Here is a 23,399-nt window from a genome sequence, read left to right on the forward strand (position 1 = left end):
CTTTGTTTCTTAGTTTTGTTCCCCACTGCCAGTGAGCTGCTTCAACTCTCAAGGGAATGACCTTGGTTCTGTGGAAAGTGTTCCTGAACTCTGCACACAGGAATGCTGCCCCAGGCTGCCTCCTGGACTCACAGGAGTTTCTGATGCTCTTTTCACCCCTTGTCCACTTAAGAACATTTTTGGGCATGGTTGATGGCACACTTGGCCAATTAGCAGTAGTGAGGCTGCACAGTTTGAGTGCCCACGACTCATTAGGTTTATAGAGTCCTGGAGCCATGCCTCGGTCACATTTATTAACTTGCTCCCTGCTATTGCTCTGGCCTTGAGAATGAGCACCTCATTAGAGGGCAGTCCAGAGGTAATGTGGCTCCTCAGATACTCTAAATAATAACTTTGGTGTAAACATCATCATTACATTTAAACCATGCCATGTCTCATCTATTTACTACACACCAAACCCTCCCCTGTGCAGAGGAGCCAGAAAAATGCCGTTGTCTATGGGGATGTGGCTCACCTCCCTCTCCCATTGGGACTTTCTGAGCTCTAATGAAAGTTGAGCTCATGCTGTGCCCTTTCAGTGGATGCACACTATGAATGTCTTTTTCTTCTATCCAATCACTTATTTTCATGAAGTATGCAAGAACTTATTATCTTGGAGAGTCAGCCATCTGTCAGGTTTGGTTATAATCAGCCAACAGATGAAAAATTTACGAGGGCGAAGGACATAGTCACACACACCTATATATACACACACACATACTCACAAACACTGCCATTGCCTAAGCCTCATTTCCTTAGGAAACCAGATTAAAAATAGCATTGATGTCAATAATGAAGTCTTTATTTCTTTGGCAGATCTCTGTTCCTTTTAAACCAATCCTCCCAGTGAGAGGTACTGTAGAATTTTCAACTGGAACCAGACCAGATCGCTAAGTGATAAGAACCTCACAGCAGTTTCACTGTACCTCAAACACCTCAAGGAAAAACACAAAGTGAATGTGAATTCTGTATAAATACTGAAAACTGGTGCTGAATTTCATACTGAGTTAACCCAGTGGTGGCATTTGATTTTTTTCTCCCTTTACCTCCAGTGTATAAATCCTATTTTAAAAAGTTTTCAAACCTCAGTATTTAAGGTATTTCCCATAATAAAGTACAGAAAAATACTAAAAAAGACTTAAGTTATTAATTTAAATACAAGTCATGTAGGTTTCAGTTCTGCAACATTATTCCAGGAAAATGATGGGAGATTTCACTTTTCTGACAGAGAGTTCCAAACGTGAACTCCACCAAAATGTTGTGTTTAGATTAAAAAGGTGTTTAGAAGTTCTCTGGCAGAGTAATTGTCAGGTGATGAGCAAAATTGTATCTAAATCTAAGCACTTGGTAGGTCTCATTGATTATCTCTTGCAAACCAGAAGTTCCAAGGTAGATCCATCTGGCTTTCTGTTTGTTCACCTACCTCTTCATTCCCACTGCCTGCCTGGAGGTTGACTGGGAGCAAAGCCTGGTGCATCTGAAACCATATTTTGCCATATTTCCGTTCACAACTCTTTAGCAAACTTTTCTAGGAAGAAGGGCTTGTCTACCTCCAAGCCAGTCCATTTTTGCCAAGAATTACCATATTTTCCAGTTTTGTGAGTAATCTCTCCAAAAACCAATTTGAAACAGCAACACTTTTCCACAGATTGAAGTTTCTTCTCACTCCCCATCAGTCCAGTCCAGATTCAGGTTTTCTGAAGGGAGCAGAAAGGGAGCTGAGATTCAGGCACGAACCCGCATGTTTTCCAGTTTCAGATGGCAGCTCAGCTATAGGACTTGGGCTTGAGCCCAGTTTCAGTTGCCACCAGAGCAATTTTGTCCAAGAGACCTCTGTTGCTTTCTGCAGGCCTCTATAAAATGCCTGAACGGTGGCAGAGTTTGTGTTTTGAATGTCTAAGAGAGGTGAATAACTGAAGTTTACGACATCTCGTCTTGCCGGCTGGAGCTTTAATTATTTCCCTTCTGCTCCTCTAAGTAATTCTACCTTCACTTTACATTTCTGATGTTTAAATATTGTTTTTGGGCAGAGGTATACTGCGCATACATTTTCTTTTCCTTGACACATCTCTTCTGATCTACCAGAGAAAATAACAATGGAACTGGTATTTAATAGGCTTATAAAGAGGGTATTGATGTGAAAGTAGCAGCCTAGATTAAAGACCTGGAATGACAAATAAATAATGTCTCATCCAGGTGCACATGCCAGTCACCTTGATGTCAGTTGCAGAACTACCATTAATTCTGTGAGAATAGGATCTGATCCCAAATCCATAAATCCTTTCTCAGCAAGTTTTCTCTGATGATATTCCTGGCACAACCATGACTAAGAAAACCTGAAACTCTCACAAGAACGCCCAGTTTAATGAGATTTCCAGTCCCAGTTTCCATACCAGTAAAAATCCTCAAGAAATCCACATAAATTACAGCCAGGCTTTCTAAAGCTTTTAGCTTCAAATCCACTTTTGCAAAACAACTGACTCCAGCCAACAGTTGTGCCCTGCCTTTCCAGGGCACTAAGACTACCACTGGTTCTTCTCCATATGCAGTCCTCCTGCAACTTGGCTCTAAAACTGGTCAGAAATGGCGTGAACCTCTAAGAGACCAACACCACAAGCAGTACAAACTGGTTCCTAAATTCCTGGCTTTACTAAATTCCCTTTCCAGCTTCTGCTCCAACAGCTGGAGGCTCCAAGAGTGGAGCTGCAGGGAATTCAGCCATGGTGGTCCAGGATGCCTTGGGACATCCCTGCTCCTCCTCCGGAGTACGCACCCAGGCAGGAGGGGCAGAAGAAAGGAACGTGAACTCAGGCCAACCCCATCAACTTGCATTAATTTGAAACACCACCGAAGGATCTTTGCTTGCACTCCAGGCTCTGAATTCAAGAAAAAGGAGTAACCAGATTTCCTTCTGCTCTGGGACAGCAACAGACTGCAGGGGGACAAACACTTGGGTGCAGACATTTTAATCAGGGCAGACAGCACACAAAGGTATCCCAGCTGGGATAAGATCCTTGGGTCCTTTGCAATCTGCTTGCCTTTCACAGAGCATCCCGCAGAAACCTCAGTGTTAGAGGAAGGTTGCCAGTCCTTGGGTTCACCTCACTGCTCTTTTAAAATCCTCTCAACAGCACTGTTAGAGCTGGATGGGAATTTTCAGCTGAGTTTTGGGATGGGAAGTGATGAATTGTCTGGCATCCATATATTGATTTCAACACTCCCATTATGAAACCTAGAGTTATATGGGAGCTCTGCCTGGTCTCCTGAGAGCCTACAGGGTGGCCTGTGAATCCACAGCAAGCTCTTGCGTGTGTGTGTGGGTGAAAAAGTATTTCATCCCATGCTGAAGCCCATTTCTGTTCAGCAGAGTGATTAAGCCTCTCATGCTTCTTCAGTTATGAAGAGAAAATTTCCCAAATTATGTCTATATTTTTTACATCTCAGATGTTGAAGAGAAATACAGTAAGGATATAACCAGAATCATTATATTATTGGGCAGGAGGGGCCAATAGAGTTTTCTTTCCTTTGAGAACAGAGAGACAGAATTAGACTTATACAGTAGAACTTGGCACAGGCATAATAATAAATATGATATGAAAATGTCAGGGACCCAGAGGAGCTGACATTAATGTATGTGCTTCTTTAAACCCAAATCCTACAGTGCACAGGCAACTTTCCCCATTCATCATGGGCAAAATTACACCAGAGTTGGTGAATGTACACACTGCAGTTTGCAAGGCTTGTTTTAGTTGCTTTCAGCATTTGTTTGAATATCTGCAACTGGCAAACAAAGACCAGGATTTGGGGTTGCACACACTTTCAGTGGAGTAACAATGAAAGCAAAGATGGGCAGTGGCCAGGCAGGACTCCTTGTTGAGCACAATGAATTCTCCACCAGACCACCAAAACACAGTCCAGGGCTTGTCCAGCTTACCTCAACAGTTTAGGTGATGACATACCAGGGGAAAAAACAAATTGCAACCTCAAATACTGGAGTCTTTTCTTTCACCTGCTACAGGTCTTGCCTTCCTCAGTTGGTACAGGTGACAGAGGCCTCAAGACTGCTCTCACCATTGCATAGACCATGCTGTGTTTCTACAATTAATATCTTGTTATACAACAGGAGTTTCTCAAAGCAGAATTACAGGAATGAGCCTTCAGAACAGAAGTTCCCTTTTCACAAAAGGGTGGTGCAGTCAGGTTTATTTTGGCCTCCTTAACTGAGGTGCTCTTTGCCGATTTAAGCTTCAGGTGAAAAGCAAATATTCAGGGATTTCAAAACCCCTGTATTATACCAGATCAGTGTACATTAAAAAGTTCTCTTGAATTTTTTTTTTTAAGGCTGCAGGCTGGATTTGCACTTGGAACAAACTTTTCCCCAGTGGAGTATCTCCTGATTTACAAAAGAGTGTCTGAAAAGAGAATCAGGCATTGCCTGTTTAATGAAGACTTTTAAATGAATCAGTTGCATGGTTTGGTTAAAATTAGCATGCAAGTCTATTTCTAAAAGCAAAGTGATACTTTGCCTTAAAAACTAATAGTAAAGAAATCCATACACAAAAACAGGCTGACCTCACTACAAGCATCTGGATGCCCAAATAAACACGAGCAGAGGGAATTCTAGCATCTGCAAACTGTTAATTCACCCTTTTCTTCTCTTTTGTAGGCTGGCCAAGTTCAATCTCCTGGTCGCCAACTTCTTGCTCCACTGAGACAACCCCATTGATGAACTGTGCTGGTGATGTCAGTAGCACCACTAATCAGCATTGGATCAGGATGCCTGACCTGGGGGATAAAGTCTCTTTATATTCCAGCCTGCAAGTGCTTTCTTTTTTTCTTTTCATCCCCTCCTTTTTTTCCTTTTGTGTTCCACACAGGATCTGAGATGACGAGTGAAAATCATAAAGAGCTCCACAATCCTGGCGGAGAAAGAACCAGACTTCCAATGAGTTGGTTCCCCGTGACACAACAGTGGTGCTGGTGCCTGATTTACACTGAATACTGCCTCAGTTGGGAGTGCAAGGCAGCTATTTGCATATTCAACATCTGTAAATCCCCATCCCTCAGTTGTCCGGTCGGCTGTCTGTCTCTGCCCAGACACACGTAGGGTGGCTCTGGGGCCGCCCGTGGTTCAAAGGACGAGTCTGGACTCTTCAGTTTTTCGGTCTTCAGATTGTTTATTATTTCTTATCTACAGAATTTTCTTTCTGCCCAGCCAAGGTCTGACCAGCAAGGCAGCCAAGGGCACTCTGACCACCCATGGGGTGGTTGTGTCTTTTTATACTAAAAACTACGTACATCATATTTACCTTTATTTCCCAATACCTTTCACCCATATTAGCAAGTGCACCTTCACCATGGACCAATCCCCAAGTGCCAACATCACCACAGAAAAGGGATGACAAGAAGAAGAAAGAAGGACAAGACATGCCCTGATCCCTCCATCTTGTCTCCATAACCCCCCTGTACCAAAACCTTAAAATCTATATTTCACCCTGTAACTACATCATTCCTGCACCATTCACTCCTAAGTGACTCCCATGTCCTCAAACAGGTGGCACATCCCTAGAGGGATCGAAGTCAAGCCACCAGACACTCCTGGCAACATTCCAGGATTTCCGAGCCCCCCAAGGGTTCCCTTGGCAGCTCTGGACATCCGGAGTGATGTGCTGAGTTCCCACACTCAGTGTGCAGTTGGACAGCGGCCTCAAGGCACTTTCCTCCTGAAAAAACACTTCCAAGTAACACATGTGAACCCCAATGCCAGATCCCATGGCAGGTGCTAATGGCTTTCACAAAGGCTCTCAGGATTTTAATTAGTTGAGTTGCAGTTGCTCATAGTATCCATCACCTCCTTTCCTCTTCCAAACTACTGAGTAGAAATACGGTTCTCAAACAAAATCCCACTGCCACCTCTCCTCTGGCCCATTCCCCCAAAATTCAACATCCATTACCTTCCAGCTTAGTTGTGGTCAGCTCACTACCTGTTGATGAAGCATGCTCAAGCTACATCATCTGGATATCTTGTCAGGAATGCTTTAGTTTTCAGAGAAAAATAAGAACATATCTGTGGTGATCAAGACCACTGCAGACTTGAGACACCTTGGAGATGTCCGTAACTCCTGCTCATTGCAGGAAGTAAAGGCTGAGCCTTCTTCCCTCTTTGGTGCGCCAAGTATCTAAAATGATGTGGGCTGAAATTCCCTTGGGAATCCTCTGCAGAGAGGACGAAAGGGGAAGAGCTGGAGCTGAGGACTACAATGAGGAGATTTTATATTCTAGTGCTCTCGTACCAGTCCCACCCTATATAAAAGTTGCAGAATTCTCCCTTTTCCTACTGAAAACAGAGTGCACCCCACTTCTGAGCCCCATTATGAAGAACCACCAGAGAACATTTACTTTGGAAGAAAGTAACTGCTATTTGAGAGCTTGGATTAGATGACCTTTAAAGGTTTCTTTCAACCCAAACTATTCAATAATTCGTGCTAACAGTCTAGTTTATGAGGACCAGAATCATTCCTGATGATGGTGCCCATCCAGTGATGAGTGAGAGAACTCTGAAGGATAGGCAGGGAATTCACCTGTTCTGACCATGGAAATGATCAAATTCTACTTCTGCTGTTGCTACTCTGGGCTGGAGTCTTCTTCTTTCATGGCAGCACACAGACATCTACAGCACAGCCTGTATTTATTTTTTTGCAGAACATCTCAGAAGTACCTAATCCATCAACAAATACAAATAAACTCAGCCACCTAAGCCTGCAGATGAGCAAGGGTGCTCTGACTGTCATACAAACAGATCTCTCTTATCACCATCTTCATTGGGAGCTGTGGGCAATCTGGATTCCACCACACCACAGACAACAGCTGGGTCCTCTCTGACCTCTCAGATGTTGTGGAGGCTGGTGGGATGGTTTAACATGCGCTCTCCTCCACCCCAGAACTGTGGTCGAGGGACAATTTACTTCCCTTCTTGCTATGGGAGATGCTATGGTACTTGCATTTCAACTCTGTCTCGGTAAAAGAATATTCTCTATGATATATTTATTATTTTAAGCAACAAAACCCGCTGCCTTAAAGCCTACTGATTTGGCTGCTAATAAACATTGTGAACTGGAGCAGCATCTGAATTTCTGAAGCAGTAAATCCAACTCTCAGCTACAAAACTGACAGCTCTCATAAAAGAAAGAAAGAAAAAAAATTCAAGTAAAACATCCTAAGGAAATTATCGTTCAAATTAACTGCAGACATAAATTTATCCATCTGTTATCATAAGTGTTACTTGAAAATTATTTGCCCATAAAAATGAAATAAGCCAGAGTGGATTTTTTTCTTAAACATTGACTTCATGTATGGTCTTAGCTGCCAAAATATTAACTCTTTTTAACAGCCCGTGTGCTCTTGGCTGTGTGTTTCTTTCTTGACTGTAAATGGACCTTTATAAATTGTCTGCATAAATGATGTCTAAGGCACTTCACTGTTATTACAGATCAATAATTCCAAGTAAACCATCATGATTTTTAAAACACAAACCCCAAGCAAATGCCCAAATTTTATTTGGAAGTGCTCTATTTAGCTACCCTTATTCATTCAAAGGGAAAAGTTACCCTATCCATTAAATGAAAAACATCATTTAACTGCACAAACAATAACTGCTGTTTCATTCCTAGGGTACAGTTACAGGTATGGTGGGATTTTCACATTAAGTCTGAACATGGTAAACACTGGCAGGAGTGAAACAAAGTCCACAGAACTGGGTACAGAGCTGGGTCTCTTTTACCCAGAGCCCGTATTTTTCTTGGAGAAGAGAAAGAAATTAAAGTAGAAAGAAAAAAATTGCTATTTTCACTTCTACGTGTTTTATAAAGGAATAAATTAAAAGTCTGAATTACTTCAACACATTTAAATAGTGAGTAAAGTCATGGAAGACAGAAAAGGCAGAAATCTATTGAAAAGTCTATTTTTTATTTTTAAGAATGACAGAAAACTGAAAAGTTCCTTTTAGAATTGTGTAATTTTTTTTGTTTGTTTTAATACTTTTGACTGGAACAAAACCCCCCATCTTTCAGCAGCATAAAAAAACTTTGCTTCACTTTATGAAAAACTGTTTTATCTCAGCCTGCTTGGATATTCAAATGTCTGTCCCCTGCCTACTCCTTTGTCCCCAGAATTTGTCTTTTGGATGTTTCACAGCCTTGTGCTGTTACAGGCCAGACTCGGAACCAGCTCTCCTATGATGCACCACAAGGTCTTTGCAGCACAGCTCTAAGTGGCACATAGTGAAATTTTAGTGGGAATCACAGTTTACAGGAGAGCAATGACACCCAAGCACCTGGGATTTTGACTGAAATCTGCAAAAATGGACTTGTTTTTACAGAAGAAAACAGAGAAATTTTGTTTTCCACAAATGACCATTTTTTACCAAAAAACCAGACACCTGCATCCTCCAGCTCAGTAGCACCAGGCTCCTGCACCACCAGGCTGCCAGGATATCATCTTGTTTTTCATTTGAAGCCACTCACTGGATTTGCTTGGGTTTTTCTGTGGATTTTTTGGTTCTATAGTCATGGAGCAGGATACACTGAGCCAAACCTAACTGCAATTTGCAAAGACACCTGCATGGTGCCTTCTACCTTAGTCAGGCTTATTATAATAATTATTTATTAGATGCTACAGAACTACTCATCCACGGCACTGAAATCTTACAGCAAGCTGAGGATGATGCTCCAAGAGAACAGCAGAGCCTCAGTTGCTGCATGCAGCTGTGCAAAAGCCAGGTAAGACTTCCCTAGAGCAGCATCCACAAGGTGCAGCTCCCTGCAGGGAGGCCACCAGAGGGACAGGCAGGGCTCAGCCTCAGGAGGGCTGTTTTCTGGGAGAGATCCTATTTCCCAGCCCCTTGGCTCCAGTTATACCTGGGAGTAACAGGATACTTCTGAGTCCATATGAATCATCCTGCAGGGCTCGGGGCTCCCACCTAGAGCAGCTCTGGTCTGTAGAACTGCATTTGTTGAAGGGTTTCCAAGGTGCTTTTCTCGTAACAGGCTTATTTTCTTACTTAGAAAAACACTTATTTTCCTAATTTTAGTTGGCAGCACAGTTTTATCCAATTCTTCCTTTCCCAGAAACTATGATGGAGATTATGAAATTTGGAAAACAATTCATAATACACATATATAATTTAATTACTATTCATTCATTAGTTCAAATATCTTCAGAATTAAGAGATTAATGCAAAGATCATGCTTGGCATAAAGGGCAATATAGTCTGAAGCACATTGTCCAGAGCATTTTTTTCAAATTATTTCCCCTTCATCATGACAGTTTTAGAGATGCAAAATCTTAAATTGCATTGCTCTGGAAGCAAATAAACTCCCACAGACTCTATCATTCCTATCCTAACTGAAAGTCCATTCCTAAAATTTTCCACTTCAGAATTCATGGGAATATGTGAAGGCCTCGACTTTCATCAAAAACATCCTTTAATTTTATAAAAGGCAAAACCAAACCCTCAAAGTTTTATAAGACAATTTGAATTCATGATCCAAGCACATACCAAAGAAATCCCTCAAAATAAAAGAACTAGATATAAGAATGCAAAATAAAAGATTTATCAGTAAAACCCACTCTTCAAATTCAGCGCATGGAGGAAAAGAGGAAACAAAAATCCTTCAAGAAAAAAAAAAACTTGCAGTTGAATCATAGGAGGAAATGAACTTGCCTGCACTTTGGTCACATAAAAGTTTTGGCACTGAAAAAAGTTAATATTCTTAGTGTTCTCTGCATGAAGAAAATAACACCCCAAAGAAGAAAGAAGGAATTAATTGTAGTTAAAGCATGGATAGCCTGCAGGGATGGCCCAATTTGGTGAGAAAAGCCAAAGGGAGGCTGGAACAAAGAACCCAAAACAAAAAGCTTTCCTCAGCATCTCCCACATCCCAGTTTTCAATAAACCCGCGTGTCTGTTCTGTCCTGCCATGCTCAGTGCTGGGGGAAACAAAACAACCCAGCAACAAAAGCAGTTTTCAACATCACCAGAAATGGGCCTAAAAGACAGAGTGAGACTTGCTCTTTATGAGCCAGCTTTCCCAAGGGATGCTCCCTGACAGTTTAGTAGGTGCCCTCTGATGGGGACAGGGGAAGAAAGCTCAAACCTCCCGTAAGAGGTGTCTTTCTAAAGAATGTAACGTGGAATTAGCATCCATCCATTGGCTTAATTTCACCTCTGTTGTTAGCACAAGCAAACAGCTGCAGTAGGTTGGATCCATGACCCACCTCATCCATGGTCTGTGGACTAGGTGTAGAGCACTACAAGTGGGCAGCGATGCCCAGTTTATCCCCTCAGCTCCATTTATGTACTGGTTAAGGGATTTTCAAAACTGGAAACTGTTATCTAAGCCATCATGTTCGATAATCTCCAGTAAACCTTGGGTTAGACAGGCTGGTTTTTATGAATGCCTGTCCAATTATGAGCCATCATGATATATTTTCCTACTGTAAAAACAGTTAAGCAAAACTTCTTGGCCAGAAATATCAGCCAAGCCTGAGATTAAATAAGCTTGGGAAAATTCAGTCCGGATACACTCAAAAAATAAATACATCAAAATGCACGTGTCTCTGCTAAAACCCACAGTCTTTAATCAAAATTCCCACTGAAGTGAGTAGCGAAAGGTGAGTTGTTGCCAAAGTTCATAGCGAGAGCCATGGGATGAGAAGCAAAGTTCTGTCAAAAATGAGAAATTGCCAAGGAGAGGGAGCAGGAGGAGCAGATTGGTTCTTGACACAGCAATCTCAGCCTGCCTTGAAGTCAAGGGAGGCTCAAAGAAACACTTAGCTGGTGCTCAGGATTCTGCTGAGCTGGGGTTATTATTTATACTCTTAATATAAGAGTTATTATTTATACTCTTATCACACAGAAATATGAATTCCATTGGACAAGGGAAAGGAAATAAAAAGGGGAGAAAGAGGACAGTAGCATGTACTGTCGCAGGCTCACAGAAGTACTGCAGAATCTTTGTTTTGCAGACTTTGGGGAGAGCATTAAACACGAAGAGGGACACTTTGGATTTTTACTTCATGGTTTAAACTGCTGGTATTTAGCTACACATACAACTCATGCAGTTGTGCAAAGCCCCAAACAGCCAATGTGTACAGACACAGCACCAAAGCAGCTCAGTCACCCATTGAGAAGGTTTAACTGCAGCAACCCCAGAAGGTTTGAAATCCTGGGCCAGTGCTGGAGCCACACACGTGTTCCTGTGCCACCAAAGGGTTTGGGTTCTGCCACTCACTGCCATCAGCACCTGGGCTTACAAATTCAAAGGCAACTGAACCATCTTCTACACCTGTGGCCAAGTAGCCCACAGGTCTGGGAAGGGAACAAACACAACAGCATGAAAAGTGCTTACAGCTTCACATTTCCACAGCCAGATGGAAAACAAAGTAAGTGCAGCCTGTGTGCAACCTGCCTGGACCTAGACCCACCTCCTACAACAGCTCACTTAGAAGTGGGTCTGGACAAACAAAAGTCTTTCAAAAGGAAGCCTTGTAAGAAATTTTCCAACAGGCTGAGACCTAAAGCATTCCAAACACTTTACTTCCAATCATAGTAACAGAGTAAAACAGAAAAAAAAAATCATGCCATACCTGCTCCAAAGGCAAAGAAGAAGCTCTTGTCTCTGTTCTCCCTTAGAAGTGACATCACTCTTCTCCCCATCCTCTCATTCCTTTTGTAGATGAGCTCCTGTCTGAAGTAGCTGTCTATTTCCTGAGCTGTCACCTGCTCGTGGGGTGGGAGTGTTGTGTTGATGAAGTTTGGCACCTGAAACAGAGAGAGAAGCCACAACCCAGGTGGCATTGGTTAAGGAACACACAAAACACTGCATGTTTTAATCCAGCCTTCTTTAAGCCACCTGAGCACCACTATCACACAACAAACCACTAGAGGATCAGAGCATGGGAGGTTGTTAGGGACTCTCAAAAAAAATAAAAAGAAAATAAATTCCCAATGAATATACTCTCTTTAAAAAAAGTGAAACTAGTACTTTACTACAGGAAACTTTAGTTAATTTTGATTTTTCTCTGTCCCTTCATGAAAAAGTAGTTTCAGGTGTTACATTTGGGTGAGTTACTTGGACCTTTATTCTCTGCTTGTTCAAAAAAAAATCATTGGCTGTTTAATACCAAATTCCTGTGATCTGTTCTCAGCTGAGGTCACCATGAACTAAGCAAGGACTGTAAGATTTGGCTTGTATATGTGGCTTTTTAAGAACCTAACAGTTTAAAAAGAGGAAAGTATAGCAAATACAGACACAGGAAGATGCACACAGGGTAAACCCCCTTATCTTTACATGCTATTAGGCCTCACCAGAGAAGACCATGCATTGAAACACATAAATCCCTGGAACATTCCTGATATATCCGAGGAAGTGATTTCCACAAGAACTCCTTCAGTCTCTGCTTTTGTGAGGAGAGATGTTTACAGACAGAGCAGAAAGGCTGAAAGCTCAAGGACTTTGGTGAGGGCAGCAGACCCAGGAATGAGCCAAGACCCAAGCTGTAATGGACAGATAAGCCAAAAGTCTCTCATTATTAGGACAACAACTTGTTTTGAAACAGTGAAAGTCCCAGGTCTACCACAAGGGTTTGGGAGCCCACATGCCCTGCAGAGAGAAGAGCTGTAAGGGGGCAGTGTTTGATGATTGCTAACGGAACCCAAGCACTTTCTGGAGATTTTCTGTGCCTCACCACTGGAAAGCAGCTTAAGCTGCAAACCCCAGGTTGAGATTTCTGAGTCCCTAGGTACATGTAAAGCTGCCAGGATTTCCAGTGTTAATCTGAGTCAGTGGTAATGACATTGCATGCATGGCCCATGAGGGGAACATCCCTCACTCACTGTGCTGAAACACTTGGTACAGTGACTCTGTTACTTGGGTTAATTCCATCTCTGGTTTTCTACTATACAAAATTCCTGCACTCATTTGCTAAAACTTGCCTTTGGTTTTTGTTTTTCAGCCCACCTCTTCCCGTTTCACTTGCTCACATGGTTTTATCACAATAATTTTTGTTTCTTCCCACCCTCTTTGCTTATACTGCTTCTCCAAAAGTTTTCAGCAAGTCTTAGGGAGCAAAACTGATTTCCATCTTCCCAGTGACTCTCCTTAAAACTTTTTCATTGCAGCCCCATCTGCATTACTCCTAATATACATGAGGGATCAAGCAAGAGAGATTTCTCACCATGTATTATGCAGGATGAGTCTACACCTCACTCTGGATTCACACTAAAGGCTGTTCCCAGTTGAGTGAGACAGAAAAGGGGACCACATCTCCTGAACCAGGGGGTCCAAAGGGGATGGAGATGACACTCCGTGTAAGAGACCCTATTGGGTCTCACAGACCAGCTGGACCTTTGATTTTCCAAACTGCTTCTCAACCTGCTTTGCCAAATCACCATGCTCCTCACAGCATGTCCTTCTTTAAGGGCTCAGTAACATTACCCTGAGTCATTCCTTCCTCCAGGCTTTCCAGCATGGCTTGGCATCACCAGTGTAACCTGTGAACTCCTCAGAGCATGCAAGTACTTTGCATCTTGTTCTCAGTTTAGCCCTGAGCCAGCACTCAACAAGTAATAAGTCCCATTAAGTCAGACCTCTTGGAGACACCAGTTTCCTGTGAAAGCCCAAGGAAGTTACCTCTGTGTCTGGCAAGAATACCTGTTTGTCTCAAAGGGATGGAGGAGCAGACTGACGGTGTCAAAGAGATAAAATGCTGCTGGCTACAGCAGCAAAGGACATAGTGGCTTCCATTCCTGGTGAAAAACAGGGAGAGATTTATATTGTAGGAATCAAGTCTGAGGAATGAGTAGCCATTTTACACTTGCAGTAACATCTGTAATGCAAAGCTGCAAATCAATTTGTCCATGGAGATACCACAAACCTTTGCATCTCCTCTATACTGGGGCTCTCAGGCAGGAGGTCAGGGAAGCCTTTAGGCACTGAAGTGGAAGGTGACATTTTGTGGAAGCATCTAAAGACTCAACACCCACATAAGAGAAGTCTCTTCTTCCCTGCTTCTGGCTGAAGGCTGGGACCTGGTTTTGAATCACTTGAGATGCTTTGGGGAAAGCAAGGTACAGCCTTGCCTGTGAGCACAACCTGCTCCTACACAAAGCAGGAGCAGCAATGCTGGGGGACCAAGCAGCTTTGTGCACCTCACTGGTGATGGAGGTCTAGATACCCAAAAAACAGATGTTGTATAAGGTCTTTGCCAAGAAGGGAAGCACCTTTCACTGCCTTGTGCAACTCCATCACTTTCAATCCTAAATCCACATTTAACCTATAGTTTGTTCCTTCTCTTTATCTAACCTAAAATACAGTACACAAAATAGAGACATTTACTTCCCTTTTTTTTCCCACCTTCCCTTTTTTCCTTCTCTTCTGTGGAGAAAAGTTTGCCAATGGCAGAGAGATAAACTTAAAACCAAGGACTGGGCTTTGTCAATCTTCCTTTTGCTAACCCAAGGAACAAGACAAATGAAGGCATCACCTAGAGGGGCACAGCATCAGCTACAGGTCCTGCTGCACTGTGTGCACTCCTGCATTTCTGATGCCTGGCAAAAATAAAATCTGCATGTGTATTTCAGCGTGTGTGTGGCAGAGGACAGAAGATAAATGACTGCAGTTAGTATGCCCCTACACAGTAGTGCAACCACACTCTGAGCTGTGACACTTGCCCCATTAATCACCTCTGCTCCTCCCTGTATCCAGGTCCTTTCCACAGCCAGTGACATACACCATGCCTGGCTTCAGGGAGACAGCTGCTCCTGTTGATTTAAGAAACCCTTAAACCAGACAGGGATCAGGAAGTCAAGAAACAGTCACACACAATTAGGAAACTCTTAACTGGAGCCAGGATTTAAGTTCGGGGGGTTTTTTGGAAAAGAGAAGATCTGTTATTTTAAAAGGATGGGCTAAATATGCACCAAAAGGATGTACCTTCCCCCTTCTACTTTTATTTTGTTTTCATTCTCTGAAAAAATTAATTTTAACACTTTAATGATATGAATCTATTGGTTTTGAGCTGAGAGGGAATGATTGAGATATTTGCTGTGCCCCTGGGTGAGGGACTGATCTAATAATACCTGAATATTGCTACCAGTATTTAAATGTACAATGGAGTGGATTATGTGTCTGTTGAAAAATCCAAACTTCTAATTTTGCTGTTTACCTAGGAGTGTAACAGCTGGATCAGGAGAAAAATGCATCACCTGGGGTGTGCTCACTTCTGGTGGATATGCATGACAAAAGATAAATAGATTCTTTACATCCAGTCTCTGCAAGCTGTGCAGTTTTCTGAGAACCCAACCAACTCATATTTATATATAATTCTAGTGGAAACTCAATAATGTATCTCACTGAGGCATTCAAAATAAAGAATATTTTGTTTTACTTAATAAGGTAGCAATCCTTTTTTCTATTCCCATTTCCTTTAGGTTACAGCTTTCCTATGGACAGCACAGATAGACCACAAACTCAGTCATTAGGTACACCCTGCATTTCTTAGTTAAACTTTTAAGGTTAAAGAAAGGGACTGTGAGAATAAAAAAGAAATTCCAGCCTTGCAAAAATTTCTTCCCCTCCCCACTGTCTGTGTAGTTTTACTTGAGTCAGTGTCCCTGATGGAATATATGTGTGGATAAAGCTCTGTACACACGTCTGGGCTCACAGTGCTGTGGGATGTGGGCCATAATTCTTCACCTTTGAAGTCAGTGGGAGCTTTAGGGAGAAGAAAGAGGAAGGATTGTGGAGTGGTTATGACACTACCCTGAAAAAATGGTTCTGCTCCCATGGGTGATACAAATCTCTTACATGATCACAAGCATGTCATTTGGGTTTAAACCTTCAAAGGAAACTCAGCACTTAACCTCCACTAAGTGTCTTTGAAGCATTTGGCTTTATTCCTCCTGTGTCTCAAAAGTCCATCTGTAAAATGGGGACAGAGACTTTCTAAAAAGACTTTCTACCTTGATGTTACATACAAGGCACTGGCTCAGTCTAGCTCTGGAGGGACCCAAAGGAAGACCCAAAGTCCAACACAATGCTCAGCAGTAACCTCTCTTCCCATAAATTTCCACAGAGGCTTGGATTCTGCTGCAGTCATTAGCATAAGAGCTAACAAGATACTTTAGCTTAGAAAAATGCACCAGCCATAACTCAAGATCTATGCTATGCTTTCAGCTTTGTCTGTAGAGACAGAGAGAAAAAAAAAAAAAAGCAAAATATATTGGTGCAGAGTCTTTTATCACATTTAGGGCTTACTGCCAAAGTTCAGCTGAAAATTCATGGACATGGGACTACATTAAAAGTCCATTTTTTTAATTTACTATTTTTTAATATTTGGACAAATATTCTGGGCAGAGGCACAATGCCAGAGTTGTGAACATCTATCTGCAAATAATTTTTTTTGGACACACATAAGCACCATCATCTTTGACTACTTTTTTTTTTTTTTTACTTTGGATTTGTTATCTACAGTGGAACTGCTCTAGACTCAGTCCAGTATCAAATCATTATCATATGTGGAGTAACAGTGTTATTGTTCCTACTCATGCACTGCATTTCCCAATCCTCTGATAACCTTGTTTAGCCTCATTCTGTTCCAGTGATGAGACTATTTCTGGAATGTGAATTCAAATTGCAATATTATGTCAATCAAAAAATAACATTACCAACAATGGAATAAAGAGCTGTGTGCCTTTCCTCACCTGCTTGTGCACAGAGGTGATCTTCAACCATAATTCTACTTGCAGATGGAAAAGAGGAAGCTGAGATAGGGAAATGAGAAGCCAGCCCCAGCCATGAAACACACAGTGGTCCTAAAACCTCTTCAGCAATTATCTTCCTGTATCTTGGTCAATCCTCTAGACTTTTGAGGCTCCTCTCTCCCACTGTCCTATTCAGCAGATGACTCAAGGATTTCCAGCCTCATCTCCTGAGAAATATCCAAACTTCAGTCTGCTGCATGTACAGCATCATTACCAACAGTTGCAAGGGAATCTCTTAATAAGACAAATGCCTTGTTTCCTAATTTCTCCTTCTCTCCCCAGAGGGTTCACAGCTAAACAAAGAAAAACAGAAGGCAGCACACCCAGGGTCAAAAGGGACAGCTATGGCAGGCCAGGGAGCTGGCAATCAGCTTCCAGAGTTCCAGTCCCCAATACAAACCCCATCCATCCCTCCCTGACAAGAGGGCTCCGCCTCCACACTCATAATCCTTATCTCCAGTTGTGAGCAGGGAGTTGTTCCCAGATCACAACAACTGCATTAATTTTTTTAAAACATTATAAAGATTGGGTTCTCTTTATTAGTCTTCTGGTTTATGAGCTTTACGTGGGCAGAGGCCAGAAGACAAGTAAAGGATCCCGCTTTGAAGGATTTTCCCTACACCATGCAGGTCAGGAACCTTTACACAGTTGACAGCTCTACGAAAGATAAGGATCTCATGAGGTGACAGGCAGCTTATGGGGGCTGCCAGGGAGCCAGAACAGCATCCCAACACTCACTGGCTCCTCCAGCAAACCAAACGGCCCTAAATTCACACCAGCCCTTCTTGGGTCACAGGCTGACATCTGAGATCTAGTTATCATTCCTTTATGAAGGGAGGATACCCTCCTGTTAACCAGCCTTGACAAGGCATTGTGGCTTTTACTGCAGGGCTGCAAAATATACTGCTCTGGACTTGGAAGACACCTGTTTTCCTCTGATTTATGGACCCTTCTGGCATCTGGGAGAGCAATATCCTCTTACTGGAGCCTCTGATAGGAAGGATTGAAATAGTGCAAAGTGAATGGGCTGTGAGAACAAGTATCTCCAGAAGGAAGACGTGGCTGCCACAAAAGCAAAAGATGCTGCCAACTCAACTGGTTTTCCTCCAGCATTCCCAAGCTTCCTTGGGAGGGAGGGAGACAGTAATGGCCAAAGAGGGAGTGTCAGGTTAATCTGATTTAACCCAAAGCCCAAAGTTGGCAGCTGCCAAGAAGATAAGCTTCCAGCTTGTTATGGAAAAGGGAAACCAGGAAGGAGCAGTCTTCAGTTGGAGCATGTGATTAACCCATTATGGCTTTCTCTTAAGCACTAAAATTTAAAGTAATATATTACAAGTCTTAGTGAACTGTAAAAGGAGTCTTTCATGTTTGAAGTTCAGTTCCAGTTCTTCTTTCCCTTTTCCAGAGTTGGAGGGGGGGAAAAGGCAAAAAGACTTTTTGCTTGAAGGGAAGTGAAGAACACAAGCAAGAACATTTCTTGGGACCAACTCTGGGGAGCCATTTCTGGCCATGAGCTCATCCCTGCCCACCTCCCATCAGTGCTCATGGTCCATAGATGTTGCAGTTACATCACAGTTACAGAAATCACACAGGTTAATGAGATTTCTGTAACTGGCCTCTCTGACTTAAAGCTAGTGGGATACCCCTCAGCATGCCATGGCAACCTGAGTGTGAAAACAGAGTTTCAAACTGGCTACCTCAGATCTAGGGGCCACTGGAGCATCTAAACTTGTAAATGCAAGAAAATTACAAATAGGAGAAGATGTGGAGGGGAAGAGCAGGCTGAATGCCAGTGAAATCTCTATGGACAGTGAAGAATACTTTTAAAACCAGCTCTGCAGGTGACACAAAAGATGCAGGAGTCATTGCTGGCCTGAGTGTAAAGCTGCCTGCAGGCAGGGTGGGCTGCAGCCCTTGGACACCCCTGTATCTGCAGTTTCAGCCCCCGCTGCACCTGGACACCCTCCCTGGGAGCACCAAACACATCCTGCCAGGGCTCTTCTTCCAGGTGGCACCTTGCCAAACAACAGCTGTGTGTCCTGCCTAGTTCTACCTTCTCTGCCCATTTGGGCCAAAAGAAACCATGTCAAAAAAAAAAAAAAAAAAAAAAAAAAAGGGCAGAAAGGCCACAAGGATGGGGTGTGTGTGTCTCACACACTCACAGCTTGGGGGGTGATACTTCTATCCCTGTTAAAAAAGACTTTCAGCAAATCCCTAAGAAGTTATGACCTCCATGTATGTTTTCTATTTGTTTTTCCCCACCAGTTAAAGAGCTGCTTTCCAAGCACTTGGGAAAAAAAAAAAGGAAAAGAAGAAGCAAGCAACACCAACCCCTCCTCCAAGGCCTCCCTCCCCACCCCAACCCCGTCCCTGCTCCCCTTGGTCGCGATGCCAAAATATGCAGCCGGCCTCTCTATCTGAATGAATGTTTTGATTAAAGAAGTCTTAACAAAACACAGTCAGAACAATGATCCCAGCCCCCTTTCTGCAAGCTTCACCCAACTATGTGGAGTATATTTAGGACCAGATTACAGGGACCTGCTCATTAATTGACTAAGGATGACAAGCCTGCAGTGTATGCAAATAAAGGTTTGGGTTTCAGAGGGGAGGGTAAATCTTAACAACCTAATGACACTCCTGCCACACTTAAAACCCTTTTAACATTGGGATTTTTTTGAGGCCAGCTTTCACGAGCTTGCAAACATATGGAAAAGTTCAAGTTTTTCTATTTCCCTTCCAAATTCTTTCTTTTCTTTGACAAAGAATATTTTTTTTCCTGTTCAGACACTAAAACCATCACCTATTATATTGCCATGACACCCAAGTAAAGACACTGATCAAAGGGCAAAGCAGGGCAATAAAGTGAAAAAAATGGGGCCAGAAGGTTTGGGTTTGGGGTTGGTTTATTAAAGAACTGCAATTCTTTTTCCAAAGGTATTTTTCATTTTGTCTTCTGTTACACAGTGGGAAAACAGTTGGTTAGTAGTGGGTACAAACTCAGGATTGGTTGTCTTGGATATGTATTGTTCAGGGCTCTTCAATGAGTTTCTTTCCATCCCTGTTTAGTGAGATTCTAGGAAAAGCTCAAATGTGTATGTGAAATTCGCAATATTATTTTAACCTGAGGTGAGTCTGATCCAAAATATATGATTTGCACAATATCACATAATTTAGCAAGAAGCAGAAATCTGGTTCATAACACCACAGCAGCTGGGCTGGACATGGGACCTCTGGAGCTGACCCTCAAGGGAGTGCACTGCGGAGGTGGCTCTGCCTTCCTGTTTGGTCCTGGAGAAAGTCCAGGCTCCTCCCAGCCCAACCAGCCTTCCAGTTACGCTGGCATCTGAAACAAACTGGATTATAGCTTTTGAACTGATTTTAACTTTCTTTAAGATGGGGTCACTTGAGAGGTCTAGTACCAGATGAAAAGATGGAGAACATCTCCAAGAAAGCCTTTAGAAGTGGAACTAGACCAGTGAGGAGAAAAATAAGGAATAATTCAGATTAAGTTACCTCTGAGATGGATTTCTTTACATCCAAGCTGGTAGAACTCTACGAGCCTTTGGGTTTAGAAGGTCTATGTCTAAAGTCACCATCAGAGAGCTCAACCAGTTTACACTGGAGATACCTAATCTATGGCATTCACCATTTGGTAATGCACACTAACAGTGTCAGGTGAGGAAATGTTGTGTCCAGGGGTACCCAAGAACACAATAATAATTTTCTTTTCAATAATGTCTAACACTAATCCTGCCAAGCCCTGCCAAATCAACCAAGCTGACCCCTTGTCCCACTTTTCTCCTCCCCACAGTCATAACGAGGAGCAAATATAACTTCTGGATAAAACAAGAAGAAAGAAAAAGAACTTTGTACATTCAACCAACAAGATACTATTTAAAATACTAACAAGTCTTTTTCGTTTCTCTTTAACAAGTAATTCCAAAAAACACTTCATAAACCAGCTCTTTAAAAAGAAGGGAAAGCAAATGCTTTACAGCAAATATACGGCACTGCACAGAAAGTAGCACCTTCAAATATTTTTTACCAATCACTCTTTCATACTCATTTATAGTCTATTCCCGTACTAATAAATACAGATAGTCAACAATCCCTAAATGTTTTAATGTAAATCAGCCTTTTTCTGTAGGTGAATATGTTCTTTTTTTAATAATGCAGCAGTCTGCAAGAAAAATCTTAGCTTTTAAATGTCTTGTTCCAATTTCTCCATGATTCTCTCTTCTCTCACATTCTTCATGGAAAGAGGAGGGAAAGAACTTCCAAGGTAAAACAACTCCAAATGCAAAGATGTCATGAAAATTTTCAAGCAAGAACAGCCTATTTTCAAAACCTGTAGCATGAAAATTATCTGGGCATGTTCCAGATTATTAATAAAAAACCAATCTTTGCAATGTTTTCCCCAGCACTGTCATCAACAAGTAGACTTCACTCTCAATCTGGATCTGCAAGCAATTTTCTGAAACACATAAGCCAAAATACAATATTGCTCCAATCTGGAATCCTGTTCTGACATAATATGAAAATTGGACTCTGAAAATTTTGGCTACACTCCTGTTTTTTTGTTCACTTCCAAATGCTCCCAGTGTACCAAAACACAGAGCTGTAACTCAGGTGCAAGTGGAAAGAAATTATGACCCCACCACAGCAGAGCTATGGGAAGGCAGCTCCTCTGCAGCAGCATCTCCAGAGAGCAGAAGGTGGGGGACAGGCTGTGCTGGCTGTGGGCACAGGCAGCACTGAGCAGTCGTGTCACCTGGCATCAGGACTGCCATCAGCATCCTCCTGACACACACTCCTGAAGCGCGACTGACCCTCCGCCGGGACCCACAATGGGAAACTCGTGGGATGGCTCCCCTGGGCTGGAGACAGCCTTGCACTGGCTTTTCTGGAAAGCCCACAATCATTTTCCCTGGAAGAACGAGAGGCTGTGCCAATTCGCCTGCACTTTGTTAGGGCTGAGAACGATAAGATGCTTCCAGAGCGTTGCGTTACAATAGCTGTGCCTTCAGTTCATGGATTTATCTTCCTCTGCCCTAGATAAAACTCCATTCCTTGGACAAATTAGGTCTGCTTGTCATTCAACACTCTACATAATGGTCTCAGCTGTGTGTTTCTGCAGTTACTGAAGCTGGAGCATTCCACAGATAGTTCTCATCGATTTGAGAAGTGAGCCAGAAATCCAGTTGTATTTTATCCAAAATGACAATGGGGCAAGTTAATGATGTAATTAGAATTATCAGGACCCCTAAATTTTAAAGGACAGGTTTCAGTGAAGGATGATAACATTTTTAAAAGGGTATGTAACACAACCTGGTGAGTTATAAACAGCAAGTGCCTTGTGAAGTGAGGCACTAAACATTTTCTTCTTTAGTTTAGGGAGGCTGATATTGACATGGGCTTAGTTTAAGAATCTCTAATGCCGTGTTATTACGATCATCCTATGCTTTTCAGAAGGCAACACTCACTATCTAAATCCACCCTGGGCATTTCAAACTGCAGAGACAACTTGAGATATGGATGACATCATTCAATAAGGTATCCAAAAAGCCTGGTTGTTTCTGATGGACACAGCTTGAAGGAGGAGGCACAGCACCTGAAAGGGGTTGGGAGCTGTCTGTAAGCTGTGGTGACCACCAAACAACTTCCCTGCACAGCTTGTTTAACTGTGTGGGATGAAGTCAAGACCTTACACCTGCTGGCAATGAGGAGATCTTTATGCTGAGCTGAGCACAAAGCCTGTAAAATGGGTTAGTTACTCACTTTATTTATTCACTTTGATATCCAGTGATGGCTGGGTCTGCTGGGTGAACAAAAAGTCTGCTAAAGGCATGGAAATATTCTCCTTTACTTTAGTGGGCTCTCCATACAATCTAACACACAAACCATAAAGGCTCCCTGGATGAAAGATGCTTTGGAAGTGTCAGGTATGACTCTTGCCCCTTGCTGTTTACCCTAAATGGGACAGGTAAATAATAAGTATGAAACCTGGGTAGTTGGGCCAGTAGAAATTGTCTACAAAGGGATCAGCAAAGCTGCAGGTCACTGACAGGCCAGATCAGCGATGAGAAAGGAAAAACCATCTTCTCTTGAGAAAGGAGCCTCTCAGGTCAGGAGAATGGCTGGGGACAGAAGATGAGAGACAATAGCTGGAGACCACAGGCACAATTTTTGGGAAAGGCTGAAGGACAAAAATCTAAGCCTTGGATTTTCAATTTTCCTCTTAATAAAGAGTACATTGGGGTACAAAGAAACATAGAACAAGCTAATTCAATGCTGGCAAAGATGAATTTGCTTTACAGAACTGTCCTTAAAAACTGAATAGCTCAAAACTGACCACAGGAAGTTACTGGTGGAAAAAACTCCACACAATAAATTGTTCTGCACTCTACTTTTTCTTCATGGAGGTTTCGGGTCATTAGGCAATTTCTCAGCTGTCTCAGGTAAAAAAAAGTTTCATTTGGAGACAGATAATTTTCTAATTTTGAACTAACAGATTTTATGCACTTTAATACTTCTGAAC

The 23,399-nt window shown here is 42.4% G+C and overlaps 1 protein-coding gene across 1 annotated transcript in view; it reads right to left on the reverse strand.

Annotated features, from left to right (window-relative positions):
* The window catches only part of TRABD2B (TraB domain containing 2B), a 260,371-nt gene that overhangs the window by 91,388 nt on the left and 145,584 nt on the right, over positions 1-23,399 (reverse strand). Inside the window, exon 4 of the mRNA XM_071436682.1 lies at positions 11,686-11,860. Coding sequence (XP_071292783.1) covers positions 11,686-11,860 — 175 coding nt within the window. The remainder of the gene's footprint in view (positions 1-11,685; positions 11,861-23,399) is intronic.

Source organism: Agelaius tricolor, unplaced genomic scaffold (genome assembly GCF_023055355.1).
Source record: "Agelaius tricolor isolate 1412-34295 unplaced genomic scaffold, bAgeTri1.0.p SCAF_11, whole genome shotgun sequence".
In the NCBI taxonomy this organism is placed as follows: Eukaryota; Metazoa; Chordata; class Aves; order Passeriformes; family Icteridae; genus Agelaius; species Agelaius tricolor.